The following is a 27,366-nucleotide window of genomic DNA, read 5'->3' on the forward strand; positions in this document are numbered from 1 at the left end:
CTAATACGCTAAGTTGAAATAAGAAAAAGCTGCAAGAAGCTGTATTCTTGAACGAAAAAATAAACCTCATGATGGGAAAAAGGGTAAGCAAGTGAAGGCAACAAAAATTAGTAAATAATTATCCAACTTAAAACCCTACACATGCTAACCCATCTCCTCTCATCCCAGAGTCAACTTCTTGCTGAGCCAGATTACCAACAATTGTTTCTCAAAGATTTAAATTAAACCCCTGTCCGTTTCTCCCCTCACTTTTGATAAGGATTAGGAAACTTAAAACTACTGTTATATATCTGATGCCTCATACAATTCAAATCACTAGAAATTTCAAACAAAAATTCTACAATGTTAAAGTGCACAAGGCACACAAAAAACTCATTTACAGGACCTAGGCATAAAGCTAATATCATCAGTGAATACAATGGCTACCTAGCTCAAATATCATAATTCTGAAAAAGCAGAAAAAAACTACATTCCCAAATAGGAATTTGAATACATGGAAGACCCACTACATAAGAGAAATGAACAGGCTTCTTATAAGAGAGAGGGGGGAAAAAAACCCAACTAGATATATTTGCCATTCATCGAAAAGAATGAACAGCTTCTGACAAAAATAATGCCTTATCTAGAAATTTACACCTCATACAAGAATTACAAACCACATCAATTGGGAATTGAGGAAATGGAGCTGCTGTTTCACCTGTACGAGGGAAGAAATTCTTAACATGAGATGATGAGAAAAGTCCAGCCTTCATGCCTTCGACCTCTTTTGCTTTTGGGGAATGAAACGAACCCCCTGCTTCCCAAGTTCCAGTTTCTTCAATCTACCATCATCTAGAGTAACAGACAATGTGGATGAGCCGCCAATGATGTCAGTAACTACTCCCTTGTGCCTGGAAATAAAATTTAACCACATTACAACAGTAAATGTGATAATAGCTTAGCACAGGCATCCAAATGACTTTTTCATCCTACAATAGAAAAACTAAAGAACCTATAGCATCCAGCATTAGTCTTCCTAAAAGAAAATTGCACTAAACCAGGACTCACCATGAATTATCAGATGGCTGATGAACTTCAACTCTCTTTCCAATTGCATCCTTGCCTAATTTTTTCAAAATCCAATTAGCATTCATTATCTCATCCATTAAACTGTCTTTATGTGAAACCAAGACATCCTCATCTTCATTAAAAGAAGATTTTTCCATCAAGGGTGATGGTCTTTTTCTCTTTGACCTTTGGCCCTTTATGAAACTCTTTTCTTCCTCAAACTGAGAGGCCTGAGAATTCTGGTTTTCAAGTGTTGGCTTCTTTAGTTTAAACTTCAGTAAAGTTTTGGAATCTCTTTGAGAAGAATGCAAGGTAGGTGTGAGATCATGATCATCATTGCCTTCACCAGTTAAACCGATCCTGCCTTCTAATTGATTCCCTGAAAACTCCTTCTCACCTCTCGATGTAGGAACTTCCTCTTTAGGTACAACTGCAGCCTTGTTTACTTCTGTACTTCTTTTACCAAATGAAATTCGCATCTGCTCCTGTGGAAATCCATCACCACTATTTCTCTTCTGTTCAGATTTTATGTCTGAATCTTCTGATCTGACCTTTCCAAACTTGCCAGCAATTTTTAAACCTCTTATATTGGCAGCACGATCAACTGTGTCCCCTGTAATTGCACATAATTTGCAATTTTGTTAAAAATAATCAAAATTAAAAAAAAAAATTGTCATGTAAATACTAACTGTTAATAACAAAAGAATTTTTTGACAGTCAAAACAATTAATAGTAGCAACTGCATACCATCAGCAGATTTATTAGTTACTTCATATCTATCCTGTGTAAACTTGTCACTCATCCTCTGCTGCTGGCTTGTATCTTCAAAACCTGCTCATCAATATGATGCAACACATACGTGACTTACACGGACCCATTCCAGCAGCCTTTCCAAAATTGGAAAGCATATCAAGAAAACAACACATGTAAACCTATTATATTACATATACATGCAATTTACCATAAAAGGTGTTTTGCTTAGCAATTTTTTGGGGGTCAAATAAAGTTTATAAACTCTTTAAGAGTTTAAAACTTTGTGCGGCATTTGGCACATGACAAAGAGCTTATAACAGATGAGCATATTTTTCTTTAACAGCTTAAAGTTCATGCAACTTTAAACTAGTGAGGGGCTTATAAACCCTGCAGCTTATAAGCTCTTCAATTTTAAACTAAAGCCTGACAACCTTTAGAACATCAATTAAAACCAAGCCAAACAACATCTAAAAGCCTAAACTAAAAACCTCAATAAAGTAGTCTGAAACATATCCAAATAAAGCGGCAAAAATATAAGCCCCCTATTTCTCAACTTCTATTAATTTGTGAAATTATGGGAAAGGTTGCAATATGTCGTAGGTGGCAGTAAATAGTATATCATATAGGTAATGATGATGCATGTCTAGCATTAAAAAAAATAAAATGACTCTGTCTATCTCTAACTAGCTACTGGTATTATAAATGCCCATAATAATATAAAAAATGCAGCATATCAAAGTGCCTTAGATAATTCCAATGAGTCTGGCATGCACTCCATAATATTTTTTTTCAAAAGACACTCAATAATATTATGATAAGAAAGATGAGACTATTCTCATCACTATTGTTAATTTTCTTGTGCTTTTGCTTTTTATGAGGCCCCCTATTTTCTATTAAAAATGGGATTCCACTTTTTTCAATTAAAAACGGACCTCTGTTTTTACATAATAACCTTCCAAATTTTGAACCCTTAAAAGAATGTTGAACAACATAAAATGAAATACCATTAGAGGTAGTCAGATCTTCCCTTCTGCAGGTTGATGCATCAGTCTTCTGAGAGTTGGTGACATTTATCTTTCGTGGACCTAGATTTATTACTAACTTTTTCGCCCCCGTCTTCAATTTGCTAGACTGCTGCTCTACAGCATCCTCGCTGTCTGGCCCATGAGGCTTATTGCTCTTGATTTTAACAACTCTTGGTGTTCTATCTTCATCGCTCACCATAACCTCTTCTACAAACTTGTGTTTCCGAGTAATAGGCTGATTAGTAGAGCAAATACCTTCAGCATGGCTTAAAATTCCAACGACAGGAGAAGAAATATCAAGGGCTTCATTTCTTTGAGATTGCAACTCATCATTCTTTTCATCACCCAAGCTGCATCCATCTGATCGGGCATCGTGCTGCCCTTCAGAACCCTCATGCAGTTCTATACTGACTACAGATGTTTGATATCCTTTTTTCTTGTTATACTTTTTGTTTGAATATTTTTTTCCATATTCCTTGTTTTTCTTTGGTGACTTATCAAGTAACCCTTTCAAAGAGAACTTTAAAGAACGCCCAATCATTGGGCCATTTTCCTCGTCATCAGAGTAAGGTGAAATAGAAAATATCTCTTCTTGAGTTGGCAACCCTGCAGCAGCCCTCAAGCTTGCAATTAGCTCCCGGTCAGACATATCCCTTCGTCTCCAAAGCTCTCGAACAGCATCCTCTAGATCCTTGACCTGATCACGTAAGTTTCAATTGGAGTAAAAGAAGAGTAATTGACGAAGTTGATAATATATTATGGTCATTGCAAAGAACTCTTTCTGCCCTCAATCATGCCCACCTAACTTGCAGGGACGGAGAGAGGAGAATAGCACACAGAGTAAACATGGAAAACAAACCTGGTAGCACTCTCCACGGCACGTAGCACATTTGTACTGGAGATTTCCATCTACTTGAAACTGAAGATACTGCTCATCACTGCAAAATATTCCTGTTATAAATAACTAAACTAATTCCTAACAGATAGAAATTAATTTACCCCTCAAGATCACAGAGAAGAGTTAACTGAAAATGAATAAATAAACCATTGAGAGGTATTTCTTACTTAACTGCTATCTCGGGTTTCTCAAATTAAGTATTGAAAGATGGCATTGTCAAAGATTAAAACAGAAGAAAAACAGAAAAAGAAAGTTTGATTTCAAGATGTTGGCCCAAAAACATGACCTGAATTTATTTATAATCATTTCTATTAGTAAATACTGGTTAGGAGGATGATTAGCAGTAGAGTCAGGACAACCTGACCATGGACAAATGGGCAACCAGGTTTAACCGATAGCCTGTTGAATGAGGACATGCTATAAACATTTACCTGCACTAAACAACAACTAAACCAACCTGCACAAGTGCAAGTTAACACCAAACAATGACTAAACAAACCAACATTTGCGAAAGAAGTATATGAAGGACTGACATAGAATGCAAGCAGAGTGAGACAGAGAATTATGAAATGTTCAAGCAAATAGCTCCAACTACAAAACATTACAGAACAATAGTAACAATAATAAAAGCAATCATCACTTTCAAAACACATGAGCAAACACAACATGTTACCAAGGCAGTTTTGTTAACGAAGAAGCTCAGCAACAAACCTGATCCCATCACACTGGCAGTGCACCCAGCGCTGGCAAATATCACAACAAACCATTGGAGTCGATTCTGAATCTCTGTAAACCTACAAGGATGCCAAAGGATATAGCCAGTTGGAGTAAATAGTTAGACATATAAAATACACCAGCATTTTCATGTGGGTCAATGTCATAAAATCCTGCATATTTCATTATCGTATCAAATAGCTCATTGCATTTTTTAATTGAATAAAATCAACCCAATATATTAACAAATAGTATTAAATAGCAGCACAAGCCAAGGTATCTATTAGTTTTTAGCAGCGTAATTTTCAGTCAACAGTCATCTTAAATATTTATATATTATTTTATTTCCTCTTTAAATTTTTTGAGGAATGTTCTGTCAAAACTAACAAACTTTGATGGTATGGGGTACTATTTGATACAAAGTATAAATATGTGGGATTTGATAAAAAGAATATTGATTGAATTCAGTTAAAAACACATAATGATGAAAATTAAGAAGGGTTAGCGGTATCAACTCTTCGCATGCCTGTTGCAAATGTATGATCAACAAATTATCCACAGGAAAAATTACCAACCCATGAAAACCTAAACCATTAGCCTTTGAGTTAGAATATCAACTACAGATTTAAGGTTAAGTTTGGTTTAAATCCCACTTTCCTGGAATAGAAATGGGAACATAATACAAATATAATAGAAATGTGAATGAAAAAATACCATTATAATTCCAAGTCAATTCTGCGCAGTTCAAATTAAGCATTTATAATTTCATCCTTTATAGGCCAGAAAAAAAAATCGTCCTCTATAGGTCAGAATACCAATTCATGATCGTGGAATTAAAGATATCAATAAAATTGATTAATTATGCATTAAATGTATAAATTAAGACTAACTTCTACATACCAAATAACTAAGATTTAGGAATTAAATAGGAATAAAATATGTTTGAAGCAACAGCAGCATAAGTAACAAGATCGCTATACAGTCTACAAAACAAACACACAAGATCCATGCTGTTTAGACCTTAGAAGAGCAAACTATACCTTTAAACATACAGGGCAATAGTTTCCCTTGACAAACAATCTTCCACACGCATCACAGCAAGTATATCCCAGGAACCATCTGTAAGTTTTAAAAGAAAATTACAAATACACCTAAGAAATAAGGCAATTATACAGAAAAGGGTTACCAAAAACATCCATCTGTTTCCCAAATTGAAATGCAGGCAAATAAAACCTAAGAAGTTAAATAGCATGTGTTCAATCAGTCATTAGCCTACAAGCGCTGAATTTGAACCTCCTTCCAAAATGGGTGAGCATAACTTTCATCAAGCAAGTCATTTTCCTTATCCAAATTCAGTTATCATTTCCAAACATTGAACTTTTTACAAAGTAACTTAAAGTAGAAAAAACATTTTTTTTCATGTCTTGTCTTCTCTTTTTCTGCAAAATTTTTCCTTTTCCTTCCTCATTCTTCCTGGCATTGTCCCAACAATTTTTGGAACTTCAGACAGTAATTTTCAAGAATTTCACAATTGAAATTAATTATTTTAGAGTTTTAATGGAATGGCATGCAGATGACAGGAATCAACTTTCTCCTGCAGGGAGGCAATATGGAAAAGGAAGTCTACCAATGGGTGAGGTGCCATGCTACCAAAAGTCAACTACATGATTGATCCAGACAGAAAAGGAAATAGAGCATCACCCAACATTCAACATGGAATAAAATTGCAAGAAGGCTTCAGAATAAGGATTGACAATCAATACCGCACACTTAGGCCATTTCCAGGGACATTTGATCCACAGCTGTGACATCTTGTATGCTTTGGACACAAATATGGTCCGGAACTAACATTCTGCTCGATCCAGAAGTTAAAATTAGTCATCTGATGCTAATTAAGTTAAGAGTTTCAGGTATAAGCAATGAAACTGTACCTTGTGCGGAGGATGCTGACAATAACAATGGTATGCCCCATCACACCTCTTGCAGAACATAAACTTGTTGGGATCACCTGTTCTTCGGCATACCTAAAGAAAGCAGAGGCCATCAGAGCTTTGGATAAGGTATATAAACTAAAAACACGGTTATTCATTATCCCAATTCTCCTGAAAAAAACATGGCCCCCTGCAAATTTTGGGGCCAACAAACTACAGGATAGTAGTATGAGAAATATAAATCAGATTTATGAAGAATTTAGAAAATATAAGATCCCAAGGCACAGATATATGTAGGTTTGCAAATGTAACAAAGCAATAAGAATGTCATTGAATAATAAATAAAGCTTATCAGTCACCTCACAGATTCGGCAAGAGGGGCAGGTCCAGGAACTCCAATGAAATAAATCTGCAAAAGAATCTCATATAAGAACGACTAAAGCAGTAAGCCCAAAATATCATTCGTCAATACCTAATACCTCTATGCTGAGCCCAGGATTTCAAGCAGCTCCGGTGGTACTTCTTCCCACAGTTTTTGCAGGAGAGCATCCTCCTTGCTCTCTCGCTACCTTCATTTTCACCCAAAAAGCACATCCGGCACATTATATTCATGTTGGACTGACCATGCTCCTCTCTATCTGGATCGTTTGCTCCAACCTATACAAATAAATATCAGACTATCAATATCACAAAAGTATGGTAAAAGAAAATACTCACATAAGACCAATTCCTCACTTCAAATACTCCGTTCTCAATAAATGCATGGTTCCATATGGTAAAATTAATAAATGTAAATATGGAAACTAAAACCAGAAAAAACCATCTATTTGCACTAAAAAGGCAGGTTAACCAATATTCCAACAGATTATATATAACTAAATGCAATAGTAACACGAACAAAATTTTGAAGAAAAAAATATATAAAAATAAGATCTAAATTTAGCTTAGACAAAGAGCCTGACACAAATCACCTCCACATGACCACCACAACACCATTTCAATTTTTTTTTCTGAGAAGAATACCATCTCAAATTTTAATCAGCACCAGTTGACAATAAAAGAAACCCATGATTCAATGAAAAGGAACAATTCGCACAAAAATGCCATTAACTCACGGGAACCAGAATTCGCATAAAAAAAGATTAAGGCAAAATTAAATTCTTCCATAATATAACATCAAATTTAGCTCAAATTCAAGTCGCATAACACGAAAGGCAAAAAAGTAATATCTTCCATAATATAACCCAAAATTAGCTCAGTTCCACCAAGCTTGAACAAATAATAAATATAGACACATTCCCGTGCATACTGAAGCCTAGGCCTTTCACAAAACCATCATAATAATTTAAAATTATCAAATTCCGAAATAAAATATCAGAATGGATAACCATCCCCAACCACTAGAGAAACTCAAAAGCTGCTCGAATTCAAGCACCTTACCACCATGATCTGTAAACAAAATTCAATCAGACACAGAAACATACACGCCTATACATATATGAATTTACACTGGTCCTACTACTATGCGAATGCAGGAGTAATATCTAAATTCAATGCCAGACAGTAAATCCACAAAGAAAGCCAAATTTCAGTCTTAAAAAAATACAAAAGGAGAAACAGGAAAGAAAAGCCTAGGAACCTCACTTCACATAACTCTAGCAAACAAAATATAAAACAAAGTGCATAAGAACACAAGAACCTCACCGCAATATCACCAGACTCGAACCTCCTGGCATAATCCTCGGCGGCGACCATTGCAGCGGCAGCCTTCTTCTGCAGCGCCACGCGCTTAGTATGTGCAGACACCGCAATAGCCTCATCCCCGACATCGCCTCCGCCAGCGCCAGCGAGACCTCCACCGTCTCCATCGACCGCAGCCGCAACCAAAATCGGTGTTGGAGCAGGAATAACCTTAGGAACCTGTACTTGTACCGTCCCCTCCCTCGAAACCCTAGCTTCCCGTGGATCCTTAAGGAACTCCTCAACTCGACCTACCTCCTTCAAGAACTCCTCCTTGGATTTCGCGCCCTGGAGATTCCGTCCAAACCCTAGCGAGCAGAAACAGATTCGCCGACTGCAAAGAGAAAAAAGCACCAAAAACAACAACAGCACACCATAAAAATGACTTCTCCTCTGTCTAAAATGAGAGAAAATATAGAGAGAGAGAGGTTTTATAGAGAGTGTGTGAAAATATACCATGTAATTGGGCAAGCTACGTGAAAGGCCATAGTGAAGATTTTGGTTTTCGGTTTTCAATTTTGTGTTCGGGTTTTTAGATTTTAGATTTTGGATTTTAGATCTCTCCCCCCTCAACTTTTGAAAATTATTTATTTCTTTAATTTTCTAAAAATTGTGAAATTCCCTTTTGTTAATTATTGATTTTTGGGGGGTCAAATTTTGAAAAAGTGAAAACTTAAAAGGGTTTTTGGGAAAATTCGGCCATGTCTAGAGATCTCTCTCTCTCTCTCTGTTTTAGTTACAGGGGGTTTTTCTCTGGTTCCTTTTAAGGCTGGCTAAGACGGGGAGACTGGCTAATCCATGGCGAGTTACCGTCCAGGTGTACCCGTCTCCCAATTAGAATCCGCCACGTCAGATACGTTGGATTTGATCGTTGACTCAAATCTGACCAATCAAAACCGTTGGATTTGTAGAAATCGGGGAAAAAAAAAAGGACGCTTCACTGGATAAGCCCCTCCAGTTTTTGTTCTTTTTTGCTGTATTTATTTATTAATTTATATACATAAGATTGTATTAATTCATTATTAATTGACATATATAAAAGTTATAATGTTGTTAAAAATGTAAATAAAAATTAAAAAATAATTAATATTATCATGTACTAGTTAAAATTTTAAATTATAATAAAAGTATAGTCCAAAGATAAAATTTATAATAAACTTTTATCTATTAATAAAATTGTATTATATTATAATTATAATTTCATTTCATGCTATTTTAATTTCATAGAATTTATATAAATTATTCTTGAATCATCTTAACCGTTGTGATTCTTTTATAAATCTCTTACTTAATTTAAAAAATTTAAAAACTATCTCTTTACTAATTTAACAAAAAGTATAGCTCTCTTCTGATCGTAAAATATCTGTAATAAGATTTATTTAATGTATAAATATACAAATTTTATTTATATATAATGAGATTCAACAATGAATCATCAATAAATTCAAGATTATAAAAAATTATTTTCTCATTTAAATCGAGAATAGATTGACATAAAAAGATATTCGTATTCCGTCAATATAAGAATATAATAATGTATGTATTGTTTACTAACTAAGCTTATTAAATCACATTTTTATGAATAATTTTTACTTGTTTTTAATTTGTATTGAATATGTTAGATTATAAATTTCTTTATATTAATATTATTATATCTATATTGAACATACGTCTAAATCTAATAATTTATTTTGATTTTTATAGAATTATCGTAAAGTACGAGCTATTTGGTTATGATTTGTGACTGTAATACTTAGTACTTATAAGATAACATCAATAACTTAAGTAATTAATATTATACTATATCAATTTCACGTTATAAATACATATAATTATTGAGTTTTATATAAAAATTTATAACCATACATTATTAATAACTTTAAGTTAATTTTAAGTTTCTTATGGTAAATGATTTACGTACAAAAACATTACTTTATTAGTGATTTGGCTATGAGTGTTACAATACTTAAAAAAAATATTAATAAGTAAATAAAGCTATAGTTTTGTCTCTCTTATTATATATTATTTAAAGAAGAATTTTACATTTTACCAATGGTTTACTATGTATACCACATTCATTTACTTTTTAAAACAAATAAAAGCAACTTAGTTTATAAATTATTATATCATACCTTATATACTTTATATTTTATTATCACTTTATAATATATATATCTAAGTTCATACTCAAATACATTCATCTACCATTTAAAACATTTTTTAAAATTTAAAGAATTGTCTTTGCCATTTAGAACATTTTTAAATTTTTTCAAAATTGATTATAAAAGTATTTATAAAAAATAATTTTATTAATTAATAAATTCTCAGAATAATTTGTATGAAAATTTATAAAATTGAAGTGATATAAAAAAAATTAAAACAAAGTAAGTGTAATTTTATGAATTAAAATAATCATATGAAATTTTATGAATATATAATGTGATAATATATAAATTTAATTAATATATATACACATATAACACATATTTTGAAGTATATTAATAAAAAAACGATTATAATTATTAATTAATATACACATATATGACGTATATTTGCAAAGCTCAATTTTTTCTCTGCTTCTATACATACTCTCTGTGTCAGAGACACAATCGCTAGTTCGCTACCCCGCTCGACGTTGCCTCCGGTCGCGCCACGCCACTCAATTGCCGCCGAATTCGTCTCTGCCTCTCGCCGTCGGCGGGACTTGGTAACTTTTTGCTAACTGTACGTATGTTTCATCTGCAAAATAGGTTGTAATTTTTTTTTTTTTTTTCCTAAAATGCAAACCTTTCTCCCTTTCCGATTAGGTTCTTTAATGTTTTGTTTAAATAGCAATAGTGATGTGAATCGGGAAAATTTGCTATCATCTTGAGCATTTAGATTTAGTTGGGTGTTGAAGATCATGTTTCCTTAGGACCTCCTTACTGTGCATCCTTTTCTCTGCCTGTTTCTTGTGTCTGGTTTTAGAACTCAAGTATAATCTATGAATAATTGACGTTTGACTTCATTCTTAATATCTTATTAACTTAGAGTTCACGAGGTGAATTTCACGTGCTTGATTATTAAGGGAGATAGAGCTTGATGTTGAGATATATTATTGCTCAACGATATGTTTTGCATGTGGTGTTGTATATTGAATGTAAAATTTTGACTGATATACTAATATTAGGGTTTCTGCTTGGTGGATGGTGCAATGTGGTGATTGTCCTACGGGTGTATAAGAAGGTTGCATGCTCAGTAAATTTGTCTTCTGTATCTTCGGCAGTTGCCCTTGGTTTTACTTTATAGCACTTTTTTCTTTTTATAATAATTCCAGGGCTTTTTATGCATTAATTCTTAAACATTCAAGACTTACATTCTTGAGGTTTCTATGTGGCACAACACATTTGAAAGCTGCATGTATGGTCATATATTGGGTGATATGGATTGGAGGGTTGCTCTTAAGTTTGTTATGGCAGTACTTGTCTAATACCTTGTTTATTGACATGGTGATTGGATGTCTATGTAATCTTGTTAGGTCCTCTTGCTAGATGATGGTTTTGGTTTTCTTTTATGAATATAGTATGCATTCTTACTAGTTGGGTATATGCTTTTGTTTGAATAAATGAGTCACTTTCTTATAGAATGGAAACAGAAGTTTGACAGAAATTCAATATGATGCATGACATACATATAGGAGAGAAACAGAAACAGAAACAAACCAGAAGGTTTCTGGAGGGAGGAGAGCTGAGAAATCATGAATGCCCCTGATCGATATGAGCGATTTGTCGTTCCTGAGGGCACTAAAAAGTATTTTACTCCTCCAAACCTTCGCTCTCAATCTTATTGTGTCCATGCTCTTTTCATGTTTTTCCTGCCAAATCTCAGGGTTTCTTACGAGAGGGACACAAAGATAATAAATGCAGCATCATTCACTATAGAGAGAGAAGAACATACCATTGGCAACATTCTTCGCATGTATGTTCAATTTTCTTTTGCAATTTTTTATTCTTAGATTGATTGAAACCTAATATTTTCTGCTGGTGGCTAACAATGATAATCAGGCAACTACACAGAGATCCGAATGTGTTGTTTGCTGGTTACAAGCTTCCTCACCCTCTTCAGTACAAAATCATTGTCAGGGTACATATTTTTTGTCTTTTAGTTTTTTTTTGTTCATTGTTCTCCACTAAATAATGGCTTTTAGCATTTACTTATTGTCAGTTTACTCTTTGGTGTAAAAGTGTGAAAAATTATGTCTGCCTTCTCTTCAAATAACAAAAGCATCAGAGAATGTTTAATTAGCAATAGAGTTCTAGCCTTAAGATCAGTTGTTGGGAAAAAAACACTTTGAAATTATATGAAAGTTGTTCTTTTCCAAATTTGTTTTGTTTGAAAAACAAATAACTTGTGGAACTTTTTTTTTGTTTGGAATTGGTTTTTGGAAACAAGAGAACCCACAATTATAGCATTTTTTCTACTTCTGGTTTCAGTTTGAAAGTTTATTACCTTTACGTACTACTGCTTTAGAGGTTGGACTAATCTAGTGGGTTCTGCAGATTCAAACAACAAGCCAGTCTTCACCAATGCAGGCATACAACCAGGCTATCAATGATCTAGATCGGGAACTTGATTATCTGAAGAATCAAGTTGAGGTATATCATATTTTTCTCTTGAAAATTTTATTGAGAGTTAAGACTTTTTTGGTACTTTGTAGAATAGTATTTTTGAATCCAAATGCACCAATAAGATGATCCTAAGAAAAAACCAGCTAATTGGTCCTAAATCTATAAAAATAATTTTTTTTTGAAATAATGAAAAGAAAAATTATGTCCTCGAAAGCTCTTCCCCATTGCTCTTCTTCAAAATAACGTACAAAATAGTCAAAGAGAGAAGAGATAATTTTCTTTCCTTTATTATCACCCCAGATATCTTGTGGTGGTCCAGATCTCATCAAAAACTAAGCTAACCATCATCCAATCCAGACCTAGAAATGAGGCGCCTTGAGACAAGAAGAGAAAGGACACAACAACTAGAATAGGTTTGGATACTTAGATGGCCTTTACAAAAATTCAACAGTTAGGGTTCTCCCCTTCACAGCTGCTTCACAAGCAACAAAAAGCCATTCTTATGTTAGTGTTAATCTTCCATATGAGCTTCATAAGGAAGCTCTGTGTAAAGGGGAAATAGGCAAGGTGGATAAAGAAAGACCTCACTGAGAATAGTCATTGGCACTAAATTTCCCAACTGGAGCATAAGGCACATTAGGAGAAACGCTATAGAGAACAAGGAGACTATGGAGCCTAAGATATCCATTTTCCTTTCATCATTCAAATTTCTAATGAGATCCATCTCCCATCTAGCATGCCCAAGTAAATGGTCCACTTGGATGAAGGCGTGTATTTGACTCTTGGCAACAGTGGCCCTTCGAATTTTTTCAAGGCCTTGACAGGCTTAAAGCAAAGAAACCCTCTCTTTTCCCTTATGCTCGTTATTACCAGAGATGCCTTGATCATAATGATTGCAAAAGCCAAGAGTCAGATGTTGGTAGCAAGGTTTCTGTTGGGGAGGGAGAAGAAATAGTGGAAGTGCATTTGTCCCTTTTTTTTTTCTTGGTACTTTGTTATTTTGCCGGCCCAGTAGTAATGCTATTTTTAACATTAGATGCATCCTCTTGTGCTTTTAAGATTGCCTTAAGGTCCACTTAGCTAAGTCAAACTTGAACCCCTGGCTTTGGTGGTTCATCACATCCATCTCTTTCTCTCTCAATCCCCCAGGATGTTTTTATGATTTGGTTTAAAATAGGTTATAAGATTACTCCCTGTCAGAGATATTATTTGGAGAGTAGAGATAGTCCTTGCAGGCTTTGATTTCTTGTTGCACCTAAATTGTTATGACAAATTGTTGGCTAAAACTGTAATTGGTTGGAGCAATTAAGTCCTTGGAGAGTCTCAATCTCGTCAAGCTTAATTCTTATAGTTTGCTATATGTTTGCAGGCTGAGCTGGCAAAGCGGTCATATTAATGAACATTTGAGGCACCGGAGGGAGCATTGTGTTTCGATTGCTTTGTTTTTTGAGGCTGCAAATGTCAGGCCTGCGGTTAATAGAAGCCAAATGTGAATGCTCTGTGATATTCGTCTGACTTGTGCTGTGACTTTCATATTTGTGCTGAATCAATGACATATAGAGTTAGAAATGTATAATGGAGTCCTTTCACCTAACCTAATCAACTTGATGAATTGCATGCTAATGTGCCATGTCTGGAAGATTACTCTTCAGGTTTCTTCTTGATATCATGTTTATTTCTCTTGCTGAATCTGAGCGAAGGATGAAGTAGGTGATTGCAGACACGGGGGGTAGAGGCCAGATGGCTTCTTCAATATTGCATTACATGATATTTTCTCTGATGATTACTATAAGCAGATCTGTGTTGCTTTGTTGAAAATGAAATTGAATTATACTTCTGACATGCTCTTTCACTGAAATTCCTATATAAACTGGAGGAGTTGGACCCAGATATAATTCCGATTGCTTAATTATAGTTAGAATATCTTCTACAGATTTGTTAATGGAGGTAGGATTTATTATTTACAGATTTATTAGCTTGGAAGACAAGGATGAATTCAGCCTTCTTCTTTCTCAATTTACATTAAAGTAATTACAGCTTACATTCTTCTTTTGGTGTTGTTTACATTTGATTTCTATATCTACAAACAAATGGCTTGGGAACCTTTCCTACAAGTACAGTGTCCTAAAGTTACATTATAGAGAAGTCATCATCCAGGCCTTGTAGTTATCCTTTAAGATTTTGTTGTTGAATGATCACAATAGAAGTTGTGGGTAAGAAGTCAGAAACAGAAAGAACATCTCCTATAGGACCCAATTCTGGACGTTGGTGCCAGTCATTTAGTCCCTTAGTGAGTACTGTGCTTACCCTCCGCCCTCTCCCTACCATCAACAATGAATATTGTCCTTGCAATGACCTAAGACTTGTGTACGTCTCCGAAGAATTAGCCAGATGATTCTCCGTGTAAGCAACCTGCCCAGTTGCCACTAATCTCTGATAGAATTCTGCAAAACATTCATTGTCAAGCTTCATCTCTTCTTCTTCTTCTGCAATACTGACTCTGTTATTGCTCACTCTTTTTGGTGCATTTTCTGAGTATTTGTCAACAAGGAATCTGATCACAGTTAGTTTTAGTCTTGGATTTTGTGTCAGTTGGCCTGCTAATGCTAGTGCTTCTCTGTCATCTGTTCCACCCATGAAGATCACTCCAATGTTCATAAAAGCTTGAGTTTTCGATTCCATGATCATCCTGAAACTTCTATCAACTAGAATTCCAACAGAGCATGGTGCATTTCGTAGAACCTGTAAGTAAAATTCAAGTCATTATATAGACTGATATTGCGTTTGATTATAAATATCATTCAAATTCAAAATCAATTACATGTCCAATTCAAATAAAATGTTCTTGTGCTTTATTTCTTGACGGATGAGAACTTAAAATTCGTAAAAATATAAGCGAAATTAATTCAATTATACATTGAATATGTAAATTATGATATTAAATAAATAAGAACTAGTAGTTAAATGATAACAAGATATGATTAAATCAAAAGCAACATGAATTCAATAGCAATTGCACATTTTTTGACAATTTTACCTTACGGTTTACTTGACGAAGACCGACGTGGCCTGTCTCTAGGATGCTATTTGCAATTCGACGCTTGTGAAATGACAAGACGATGAGGAAACTCCCAACTCCTCAGCTAAAATGCATATGTCATGAGCCATAGTGCCTAATGTCGAGAAAACAAACATTGTTTCTAGTGTGACAACTTTATCATTATCTTCAATATAAGGTTGGATTGCAACATTGATTTTATCTCTCATGTTTTTCATTAAATTATTCATCACTAGCAGGATATTTGCATTAGAAAAGGAGCTACCTTGTTAGTAACTTCAATCAAGTCTGTTGCGTAGTAAACAGTCTCGAGATCGTCTTCCCTCCTAAACATTTCCATGAAATTGATTGTTGAAGGCACATGTTGAGGTCCATGAATTCCTACCATTATTCGAAGTTCAGTTATAGGATCAAACCATTGAAGTGCCATTCGATGTGTTGGTGTTTGTTTTCGTGCTCTTTCGATGATTCTCTTCACGATAAATGGAGTGTGGACAACAGCAATGAAGGCCACAAACACAAATGAGGCAGTTGTTGTGTTTGTTATGGTGCCTTCCTATTTTGTTGAAGCCAAAAGGAAAAAAACTTTAGCATTTCCTTAATATAATATTTTCTGCTCACCCCTTTCTTATTACAATTATGTATAGATGTATATAATTAAAACGGAGAAAAGATTTCCTTGTTTGCTAAAATGGCTATGAAAATATGAAAAATGCTCTTTTGCACTCAATAGCAATCCAAATGCAACAGTTTCAGGCCAATGGAATCCCAAGATTACACCGCCAATGATAGTTCCGATGACTTTCCCAACGGTTGTTATCATCAAAGGCAAAAGATCCTTGCCCATGTCATCCATTGTGGATCAAATTTAGAGAGATTAGCCATCAATCCAACCCAAACAAAGAAAACTGGGTAAAAAACATTCATGAGCATGTGATTGATTTTGTTGGGAATCCATTTCGATATCCTCTCTTCTCTTGGCATAAAAAGTCCAGCAGTAAAAACACTTAAAATTGGATCATACTGATACCAACAAGGGTAATTACATATCAAAACCATCATAACAACTGATAAAACAAGGTGAAGACCTTTCAAACATTTCCCTTTTGGGTTTTCATTGTTAACCCATTTTAAAACATTTGGAGATGCAGTTGTTGTAAAAACCACTTGGACAATCACCGCGATACTCATCTTGATGACATTGTTTATGCGAACCCGGGTAGGAAAGTTCTTCTCTTTTGGGAAAACAATGAAGCCAATGTAATAAAAAATGTGGAGATCATGTCAGTGTGAACTCCTACAGTTGTTCCAAGCCTGCCTATATCAGACTTACCGATTTTCAGATTAGTTTTGACGCAAGTTAGCACAGGCGAGCTATTCCCAGCAGCGAGGATCGAGAGGGCTAAGTTGAGGTGAAGACTTTTCTTGGGTGAATAATGAAGATAAAGGGTGACTGTATATGCCAAAATAAAGGTTGAGAACATTCCAACATAAGCCATAATTGCATAAGGAGCTGGTGGTTTGAAGATTACACAAAGGTCCATTCTAAACCTAATATAAACATTTGGCACATCATACAAACTCTGCTATATTATTTTAATGTTGCCAAGTATGAACCTTCAAACATATTCTTTATGAAGATCAAATTTCCACTAATCATCCCAATTTGCAATTTAACAAATATTTACTTACATGCATATACATATATATTGAATCTAATAGATATTTAGAATAATATAGAACTTACAACAATGTCAGAAGTTATTTGAGATTGGGCTAATGGTCTAAGAAGGTGGTGAGCAATAATGCTAAGAAGAAAGATAATAATAAAACCCCAAAATTTTTCAAACCCAGTTGGGATTGCCAAGCCTAATAGATTCTGACAACCTTTATGATTAACCTTCAATGGCTTATCCTTTGGATCAATATTTTTTTCTTCCATTTTTTACTTTCTTCCTGGTCTTAAATCTTAATATCCTCCTTGTTAATTTTCTTATACAATATGATCGATATTGGTTTTTCTTTTCCTTTTCTTTGTTATCTCTTCTTCATCTTCTCTTTCTTTGTCTTTATCTTTTTGTTTTTCCTGTTTGTTAATTATCAAAAAATGTTGGGATTCTGAGGAGGGTGAAATCTATGGATGTGAATGTATGTGAGGGGGAGTAAAAGGAGGAGGAAATTAAGGTTGATAATCACCTTTATAAACTTTAAATAACAAGTTTAAGTTAATTAAGTGGGATCATCAAGATTACCAAATATATATATATATATATAATGTCTTAAATGAAATACTTAATTCATTAAGTGATATATATACAGTAATTATCATATATACTTTTAATAAAAGTATTCAATAACACAATCCGATTTGGATTCATAATATTTTATAGAGAAAGGTAATTATTAACCATTTAGTTAAAAATGTCAAAGAATAATTAAGACTTCATCACATATATTTTAACAAAATGATCATGGTGGACAAATTATAAAATAAAATTTAACACGTAAATGTTATGTTAATAATATTTTTAAAACTTGATGTTTATATAGATAATTATTCGTTACGTGGGCATTTGTTGAATAGTATTAAAGAAGCCTTTAGTGATAAGGATTTATATGGATAAAATTTAAAATTTCAATTTATATTTGAATTAAAAAATAGTATAACATCCAATTTTTTAACATTTTTAAATAGTATATATAATTTTTAATATATTGTCCCTTGAATAGATCTATCATTTACCATTACATAAAAGAATGTTTGTGAAAAATATAAGAAAAAGTGCATCCTAACACCTTAATTAATTAACTTAATTATTTTATTAAAAATCTTTATATTATCTAAATTTTAAAAAATTAAGGATCAATTCAATAAACTTCTCTTATCATATGATAATTAATATAGATGATACAACAAATTTCTACATACTATTTTAATTAATAAAAATAGTAAGTTATTTATTTCAACTATAATAATATTTTAATTAATAAAATAATAAATTATTCACTTATACTTTAAATATGAAATTTCAAAATTAAAAATATTTTTTAGAGAAAACACACAAAAAATTAATGATTATATGTACATTTTCATTGATTAATATATTTTAAAATCATATATTATCTTAATTTTATTAGTCATTTAACTGTTTTTTTTTAATTTATAATATAACTATTAAATTTTTGATAAATAAATCAATCCAAACTTAAAAACTGATATTAATATGTATAGATCGATCATAAGTTGGAAAACTATTTTTTCCATTAACGCATAGATCATTTGAAAAAAAAAACAAACTAGTTTATTTTTTGACAATGGGAACATCACGTGTTCTCTACCAACCTTAAGATAATTTACTTGACGTTGAAGTACCAAACGACTCACAATAAAACTCATCGACAGATTAAGTACGACAACTTGAATAGATTTTTGTGGGTAAGTTGGCATACTCCTCATGAGAAATTATACAGGCTCAAAATTGATGACTTTACTCGAGACGACACTAGTAATCTAATTGATAGAGGTCTCATTAGAAGCAATTAAGGCCAATAAATTATGAACTTTACGAGTAAATAGGATATTATTAATATTTTTTAGAGAAAACACACAAAAAATAAGATTATAAATTTAGATCTTTCAAATAAATTTGATCTATTTAAGAATTCATGAACCTTAATTAAAATATGACTATTAATAATATCCTATTTACTCGTAAAGTTCACAATTTATTGGCCTTAATTGCTTCTAATGAGACCTCTATCAATTAGATTACTAGTGTCGTCTCGAGTAAAGTCATCAATTTTGAGCCTGTATAATTTCTCATGAGGAGTATGCCAACTTACCCACAAAAATCTATTCAAATTGTCGTACTTAATCTGTCGATGAGTTTTATTGTGAGTCGTTTGGTACTCCAACGTCAAGTAAATTATCTTAAGGTTGGTAGAGAACACGTGATGTTCCCATTGTCAAAAAATAAACTAGTTTGTTTTTTTTTCAAATGATCTATGCGTTAATGGAAAAAATAGTTTTCCAACTTATGATCGATCTATACATATTAATATCAGTTTTTAAGTTTGGATTGATTTATTTATCAAAAATTTAATAGTTATATTATAAATTAAAAAAAAAACAGTTAAATGACTAATAAAATTTGTAACGGCCCCGGAAATATTAAAATGAAATGAGTATTTAAATATATCAAATGCGGAAGCGAGATCAAAATTTCAGTTAACATCCCTTACACGAAAAAAAACTAAAAACGTACTTAAAATACAAAAGATTAAACTAACTAAGAGAGAAACTCGAAAATAAAACTATGAGTATGACTACAGAGTCTCTAGGCATCCCCTTCGTCGTCCTCCTGCGGAACAGGCTCGGGAACCATGTCTTCCTGATCTGAAATGGTTAAATAAGGAGTGAGCTACACTAGCCCAGTAAGAACATCACGATATCTCACCGTCACGATTATTAATAGTCATATTTTAATTAAGGTTCATGAATTCTTAAATAGATCAAATTTATTTGAAAGATCTAAATTTATAATCTTATTTTTTGTGTGTTTTCTCTAAAAAATATTAATAATATCCTATTTACTCGTAAAGTTCATAATTTATTGGCCTTAATTGCTTCTAATGAGACCTCTATCAATTAGATTACTAGTGTTGTCTCGAGTAAAGTCATCAATTTTGAGCCTGTATAATTTCTCATGAGGAGTATGCCAACTTACCCACAAAAATCTATTCAAGTTGTCGTACTTAATCTGTCGATGAGTTTTATTGTGAGTCGTTTGGTACTTCAACGTCAAGTAAATTATCTTAAGGTTGGTAGAGAACACGTGATGTTCCCATTGTCAAAAAATAAACTAGTTTGTTTTTTTTTTCAAATGATCTATGCGTTAATGGAAAAAATAGTTTTCCAACTTATGATCGATCTATACATATTAATATCAGTTTTTAAGTTTGGATTGATTTATTTATCAAAAATTTAATAGTTATATTATAAATTAAAAAAAACAGTTAAATGACTAATAAAATTAAGATAATATATGATTTTAAAATATATTAATCAATGAAAATGTACATATAATCATTAATTTTTTGTGTGTTTTCTCTAAAAAATATTTTTAATTTTGAAATTTCATATTTAAAGTATAAGTGAATAATTTATTATTTTATTAATTAAAATATTATTATAGTTGAAATAAATAACTTACTATTTTTATTAATTAAAATAGTATGTAGAAATTTGTTGTATCATCTATATTAATTATCATATGATAAGAGAAGTTTATTGAATTGATCCTTAATTTTTTAAAATTTAGATAATATAAAGATTTTTAATAAAATAATTAAGTTAATTAATTAAGGTGTTAGGATGCACTTTTTCTTATATTTTTTACAAACATTCTTTTATGTAATGGTAAATGATAGATCTATTCAAGGGACAATATATTAAAAATTATATATACTATTTAAAAGTGTTAAAAAATTGGATGTTATACTATTTTTTAATTCAAATATAAATTGAAATTTTAAATTTTATCCATATAAATCCTTATCACTAAAGGCTTCTTTAATACTATTCAACAAATGCCCACGTAACGAATAATTATCTATATAAACATCAAGTTTTAAAAATATTATTAACATAACATTTACGTATTAAATTTTATTTTATAATTTGTCCACCATGATCATTTTGTTAAAATATATGTGATGAAGTCTTAATTATTCTTTGAAATTTTTAACTAAATGGTTAATAATTACCTTTCTCTATAAAATATTATGAATCCAAATATTATGGTCCCACCCACTCTCCTCCCTATTTTTAGCTCTGCAAAACCAAATCTCATTCGAACACTATAAATACCTTCCAACAATGGCAGCAGACAGCGAGAGAGAGAGAGAGAGAGCGATTCAAATTTCAATTTCTATTCGCGTCTCTCTTCTCCTGCACTCTTATTGCCGTTCATCTCCTCCACCCCTCTGCAACACCCCCACAAATCGCGAGGCAATTCTCTCTCTCTCTCTCTCTCTTCATTCCAATCACATTGTCTATCTCCTTTACATTTCTTAATTTCTCCATTTTATCTGACAATTATTCTACATGTTGATATGGCTTTGCAGGTATATAGAGAGGGAGAAGGTGTATACAGAGATTGAAGAACATGGGGGTGGTGTCGAGGAGTGTGTATCCAATGTGTGAGAGTTTGTGTTTCTTTTGCCCTGCATTGCGTACTAGATCAAGGCAACCTGTGAAAAGATATAAGAAGTTGCTTGCTGATATATTTCCTCGCTCCGCGGTTAGTTGATTTTCTTTTTCTTTTTTAATTTCCCCCCCATTTGATTTGATTTTCTTTTTCTGCTGGTAATTGTTATTCAGTGTCTGTTTGGTAGCCGCATAAATATTGGGAAAAGAGAAGACTGAAATTGATGTGAGGAGAGTTTGTGTTGATAATAAATAATGGATAGTTGTGATTGTGGTTTTTTCTAATTGCTTTAATTCTAAATTGTGTTTTTGTTTATGGGTTCTATAGACATGTCTCAGAGGCGTAGCTGCTCTATTTTCAACCGTGTTAGATTATAATAAAAGAAATTTTAACAGTTCAAAAATAAGCAATTATATAATTAATTTTTAGATTTTATCACTTGATGGTTAAGAGGGCATGATCGATTTATCCTTTGTTTATGGGTTGTTTTGCTACTCAATAAATTTGGGCAAAGAAAGGAACCAAAGAAAGAGGAAATTTTGTTCTGTTTATGTTGCCAGCTTTATTGGGGTTCATTGGCTTTTTAGTTATCTGAAAAGTTTGTGGTTTTTTTCTTTGAAAAAAAAAAATGCAAAGATGATTACTCTTGGAGGGGCTTGGTTGTGTGGGAATTTCTCTTTTCATTGGGCTTTGGCTATTTACTTTCACTGAATTTTCAGGGTTTATTTTCAAGGAGTGTTTGTGGATCAAATGTTCATTTTATCTGTTGTGTATTGTTTGTCGCGGACTATATCCCAAGATGTAAGGAGTCCTCAAGAATGAAAATTATTGTAGATATTTTAATGTTTGAAGTGGAATTGCACTTCAGAGTTTCTATGTTCTTAAACTTGGTAGCTTTTACTCTTTTTGTCTAAATTTCTCTCTGAAATAAAATTTATCACCTCATTCTTCAAATAAGTCGCTCATGCAAATAAATTTATTTTGGAGATGTAACTCATATTTTCATTGTGGAAGAAATCATGCATGATGGATTTTTTTGAATTACTTCTAGAGTTTTCGTACCTTTAGTAGTTCTAATATTTAAATCTCTCTATCTCCAGGAGGAGGAACCAAATGATCGAAAAATTGGTAAACTATGTGAATATGCTTCTAGAAATCCTCTTCGAATTCCCAAGGTACAATTTAATGTTTGTTTGTGTACTTATGTTTTGTTGTCATGTTCCAAATTTGCTACATTTTCTCCACTCAGCTTGTTATGTTTGCATGCTTGCAAAATTTCTTTTTTAGTATGTGTTACGGTGAAATATAACATTGGCCAAAAGTTCAGGGATTGGCTAAGCTTTTGATGTTGTTTCGCACCCAACTTGACTCTTCACACCTGGCCACCTCCTCCTTGTCTTCCTCACACACTGCTAGCTCATAATTTATGTCTGGTCCCTCTGTCTCTAAATTTTCTGCAAAATTTGCAGTACCCAGTGGCTATTCTCATCCTTCACTTGTTGTCCTGTGCTCATTAGGATCAAATCCATCCAAATATTCCCCAAATCAAGAACATTGTCCAAAATGGCCACTGGTAGTGCCGATTCTACTCTCAAAATCTTTGTGTGCAACCAAACTTGACTGTCATGGATGAACATGTGCCACTTTCCTGAAAGAACTGTAGAAAAGTTATGATCAACAACTCAACCTTCTCTCCTAAAAACACAATCATTGATCTGAAGCTTCTGTGTTTTTCTCACTTAAGCTGACACTTTTAGCTTTCTTCCACCCAACACAACGTCATATGATTTCCTTTCTATGGTCAAAAATCTCCTTGCAAGATAAACTATCATGGGAAAAAGGGCAATATTTTGCTTTGACCAACAGAGGACGGTCAGGAGCTAATGTTCACCCACCATTGATGTGAAAATAAAAAAGAGAGAACTGGGACTTTAGCACTTATGATATCAATGTCTACACATTTCAAACTTTTGAAAAGTTCTAAAATGTAAAAGGATATGGAAAGAAAAATACTGAATATTTATATATCTTTTATTAAAATGAGAATAAGGAGATATATATATATATGTAATGGATTCAGATATGGTAACCAATATAAAACACCTTATTACTTACGCTAATATATTTAAAAAGATAATTATACTATTATGTAAATAGAATATTTTATAATATTTTAACACTCTCCATCTAACTGGAGCATAGATATTAATTATGTCCAGTTTGTTCCGAAAATACTCAATCCGTACTTCATTTAAAGGATTTGTGAATATATTACCAAATTGTTCTCATGTCTTCACATAACCAGTAGATATAAAATTTTTCTGAATATTTTTTCGGATGAAATGACAATCAACTTCGATATGTTTGGTTCTTTTATGATACACAGAATTCAAGACAATATGAAGGGTAGCCTGATTAACACACCAGAGTTTCGCTGAATATGTGGGTTTTAAACCTACTTCATCTAAAAGATGATGTATCCATAGGATTTTGTATGTAGACTGAGGCACAACTCTATATTCAGACTTTGTGCTTGAGCGAGATACAACTGTTTGCTTTTTACTTTTCCATGATACGAGATTTCTACCAATAAAAACACAATAACCCATAGTAGACCTTTTATCAATATTAGATTCAGCCCAATCAGCATCTGTAAAACATTCAATGTGAGTATGTGTATGATTTCTAAATACTATGCAAGTTCCGGAGCACATTTTAAGTAACACAAAATCTGTTACAGAACCTCCCAATGTTTGACTATAGGTGCAGACATAAACTGAATAACAATACTGACAGGGTATACAATATCTGGATGAGTCACAGTGAGATAATTCAATTTCTCAATTAATTGCCTGTATTTTTCTAGATCATTAAGGGGATCACCATCATCTTTTATAAGATGTACCTTTGGTACTATTGGTGTATTGCATAGCTTACCTCCCAGCTTTTCTGTTTCTGCCAGTAGATCAAGTACATACTTTCTCTGAGATAACAGAATCCCTTCCTTACTTTTTGTTGCTTCCACCATCAAGAAGTATTTTAACTGTGCAAAGTCTTTGGTATTAAACTTGGTATGCAAGAATGACTTGAGAGAGGATATTCATGCATGGTCATTTCCTGTAATCATAATATCATCAATATAAACAACAAGAAGTATAATATCAGTTGTTGATTGTCTATAGAATCCTGAATGATCACACTTGCTCTTTTTCAATCCAAACTCACAGATTACCTCACTAAACTTACCAAATCATGCACGAGAACTTTGTTTTAGACTATACAAAGATTTTTTTAAATGATAGACTTTTCCGTACTCTTCTTGAGCAACAAATCCAGGAGGTTGCTCCATATACACTTTTTCTAAGAGATCACTATGACGAAATGCATTATTAATGTCCAGTTGGTGTAAGGGCCAATCTCGGGAGGCTGCAATAGATATGAATAAACGGACAAAGGTAAGTTTGGCCACTGGAGAGAATGTATCAAAATAGTTCACCCTATAAGTTTGAGTATAATCTTTCGCTACCAGTCGAACTTTAAGTTTCGCCACAGAGTCATTGGGATTCACTTTGTCAGCAAATACCCATTTGTACCATACAACCTTCATCAAAATAGTTTACCCTGGTTGGTGTAATGTTATGCTTAAGAAGATAAATGTTTTAATTTCTTGTATGGATTCAATTTCTATATTCAAGACAGTTAAGGAGTGGTGCATTGACGTTTACCTTTACGAAGACCAATGGACAGATCAAGATCCTTTGAGGCATAATCAGATGAAGAAGGATTTGGTGCAAAACATGTATTATTAATCTGTTGTCTTGTAAAATAAATATGAACAATTGGTGGTGGTACTTGAGTTAGAGACATACTAACACTATCATCAACTTGCTTAAGTAGAGATGAATACACATTATCTGGAGAAGTACCATTATCTATTTGCTCAGTAGAGGCATCTGATATGAAATTATAGATGAGTCACTTATCGTTCGTCCCCTAACTTGTAGATTTAGACAATGAGGAGAAAAACGACGTATTCTCTGAGAAGATCGCATCAGTTGATGCCAAATATTTATTGAGATATGGAGAGTGGCACTGATATCCTTTATGAAGGCGATAATATCTCAAAAATACACATTTCAAGGCTTTCGAGTCTAATTTTGCCGTAGTAGGTCGCATATCTGAAACACAACAGGTGTTACAATATTAGATTGCACCGGAAACAAGAAGTTGTTTGGAAAAAGAAAACTGTAAGGAGTATTTCCATCAAAAACTGTAGATGACATACGATTAATTAAGAAACATGCTGTGGAAACAGCATCAGTTCAGAACTGCTTGGGGACTTGCATTTGAAACAAGAGGGCTCGAGCTGTTTCAAGTAAATGCATGTTTTTTCTCTTAGCAACTCCATTTTGAGATGGTGTATCCACACACGAAAATTGGTGAATGATCTCCTTTTGAATCATATAGTTATGAAATAAGTTTGACATATATTTCTTTACATTATTACTTCTCAATACATGTACAGAAACATTGAATTGTGTTTTGAGTTCAACGCAAAAGGCATAAAAGTGAGAGAATACTTCAGAGTGATTCTTCATAAAATATATTCACGTCATTCGAGGGAAATCATTTACAAAATTAACGAAATAATTAAATCTAATTTTGGACAAAACAGGATATGAACCCCAAACATCAGAGTGAACTAACTCAAAAGCAAACTCAACTCGTCTATTGACCATTGGACTTAACGGACTTCTGTGATGTTTGCAAACCGATATGATTCATAATCCGATGAGGGTACATCATGAAACTGAAGACATAACATTTTCAACACAAATAGAGAAGGATGTCCCAATTGATAATGTGCTTCAAATGGAGAGATAACACTAGAACAGGCAACCGATCGAGATACCCAAGTATCAAGAATGTAAAGACCATCTGATACATTTACTTTTCCAATAATCTGCTTTGTCATAAGATCATGAAAAATACAATAATCAGAAAAAAACGTAATATAACAATTCAAATCTTTAAAAAATTTATTTACAGAAATTAGATTGAAGACAAGTTTAGGTAGACTTAGCACTGATGACAGAGTAATAGATGATGTTGCTTTCGTAGTCCCTGATCTCACAATGTTATAGGTCAACTCATCAACAATAGTTGCAGGAAAAGATGCCTTGTGTGGTTGAAAACTAGAAAAAATTTTAGGATTACCTGTCATGTGATCTGTAACATCAGAATCAATCACCCATCTGTTCGAGAAGAAGATAAATCATTTTTTTTCTGATTCAACAAGAGTAGAAAATTTATTCAAAAATTCCTGATACTGAGTAGATTTAGCATACTTGTCAGCTGAAATCATAACAGTTCTCTCAGAAGAT

At 32.9% G+C, this 27,366-nt stretch overlaps 4 protein-coding genes across 6 annotated transcripts in view; 2 read left to right on the plus strand and 2 right to left on the minus strand.

Moving 5' to 3' along the window:
* Nucleotides 1-303: 303 nt before the first annotated feature.
* LOC110809299 (PHD finger family protein) lies at nt 304-8,712 on the minus strand. Its single transcript, XM_022035085.2, has 13 exons — nt 8,565-8,712; nt 8,073-8,442; nt 6,848-7,025; nt 6,728-6,777; nt 6,369-6,461; nt 6,201-6,289; nt 5,478-5,556; nt 4,435-4,517; nt 3,685-3,763; nt 2,805-3,522; nt 1,795-1,878; nt 1,048-1,660; nt 304-890 (listed from the first exon to the last, which is right to left on the minus strand). The coding sequence occupies exons 1-13, from the start codon at nt 8,594-8,596 to the stop codon at nt 749-751; spliced, it is 2,610 nt and encodes an 869-aa protein (XP_021890777.1). The 5' UTR covers nt 8,597-8,712; the 3' UTR covers nt 304-748.
* Nucleotides 8,713-10,658: 1,946 nt separating this feature from the next.
* NRPB11 (DNA-directed RNA polymerase, RBP11-like protein) lies at nt 10,659-14,338 on the plus strand. Of its 2 annotated transcripts, none has more exons than XM_022035128.2 (6): nt 10,659-10,815; nt 11,785-11,897; nt 11,976-12,065; nt 12,152-12,230; nt 12,647-12,742; nt 14,085-14,338. In XM_022035128.2, the coding sequence occupies exons 2-6, from the start codon at nt 11,845-11,847 to the stop codon at nt 14,109-14,111; spliced, it is 345 nt and encodes a 114-aa protein (XP_021890820.1). In that variant the 5' UTR covers nt 10,659-10,815; nt 11,785-11,844; the 3' UTR covers nt 14,112-14,338. The 2 variants fall into 2 exon arrangements, with proteins under 2 accessions (XP_021890820.1, XP_021890819.1); XM_022035127.2 differs by having other exon boundaries at nt 10,671-10,832.
* Nucleotides 14,339-14,881: 543 nt separating this feature from the next.
* On the minus strand, nt 14,882-17,786 carry CHX28 (cation/hydrogen exchanger 28). The gene is made up of 2 exons (XM_088209732.1): nt 16,039-17,786; nt 14,882-15,457 (listed from the first exon to the last, which is right to left on the minus strand). Exons 1-2 carry the CDS (start codon nt 16,201-16,203, stop codon nt 14,882-14,884), a joined length of 741 nt encoding a protein of 246 aa, XP_088065858.1. The 5' UTR covers nt 16,204-17,786.
* A 3,839-nt stretch (nt 17,787-21,625) lies between these two features.
* LOC110809305 (protein SEMI-ROLLED LEAF 2) overlaps nt 21,626-27,366 on the plus strand; it is a 33,996-nt gene continuing 28,255 nt past the window's right edge. For both annotated transcript variants that reach the window (XM_088209116.1, XM_088209118.1), the window contains exons 1-3: nt 21,626-21,783; nt 21,900-22,075; nt 23,083-23,157. In XM_088209116.1, the coding sequence (XP_088065242.1) occupies nt 21,941-22,075; nt 23,083-23,157 (210 nt within the window). In that variant the 5' untranslated portion in view covers nt 21,626-21,783; nt 21,900-21,940. The remainder of the gene's footprint in view (nt 21,784-21,899; nt 22,076-23,082; nt 23,158-27,366) is intronic.

The sequence above is a fragment of the Carica papaya genome, chromosome 8 (genome assembly GCF_054855325.1).
Source record: "Carica papaya isolate Zhongbai chromosome 8, ASM5485532v1, whole genome shotgun sequence".
NCBI classification, from domain to species: Eukaryota; Viridiplantae; Streptophyta; class Magnoliopsida; order Brassicales; family Caricaceae; genus Carica; species Carica papaya.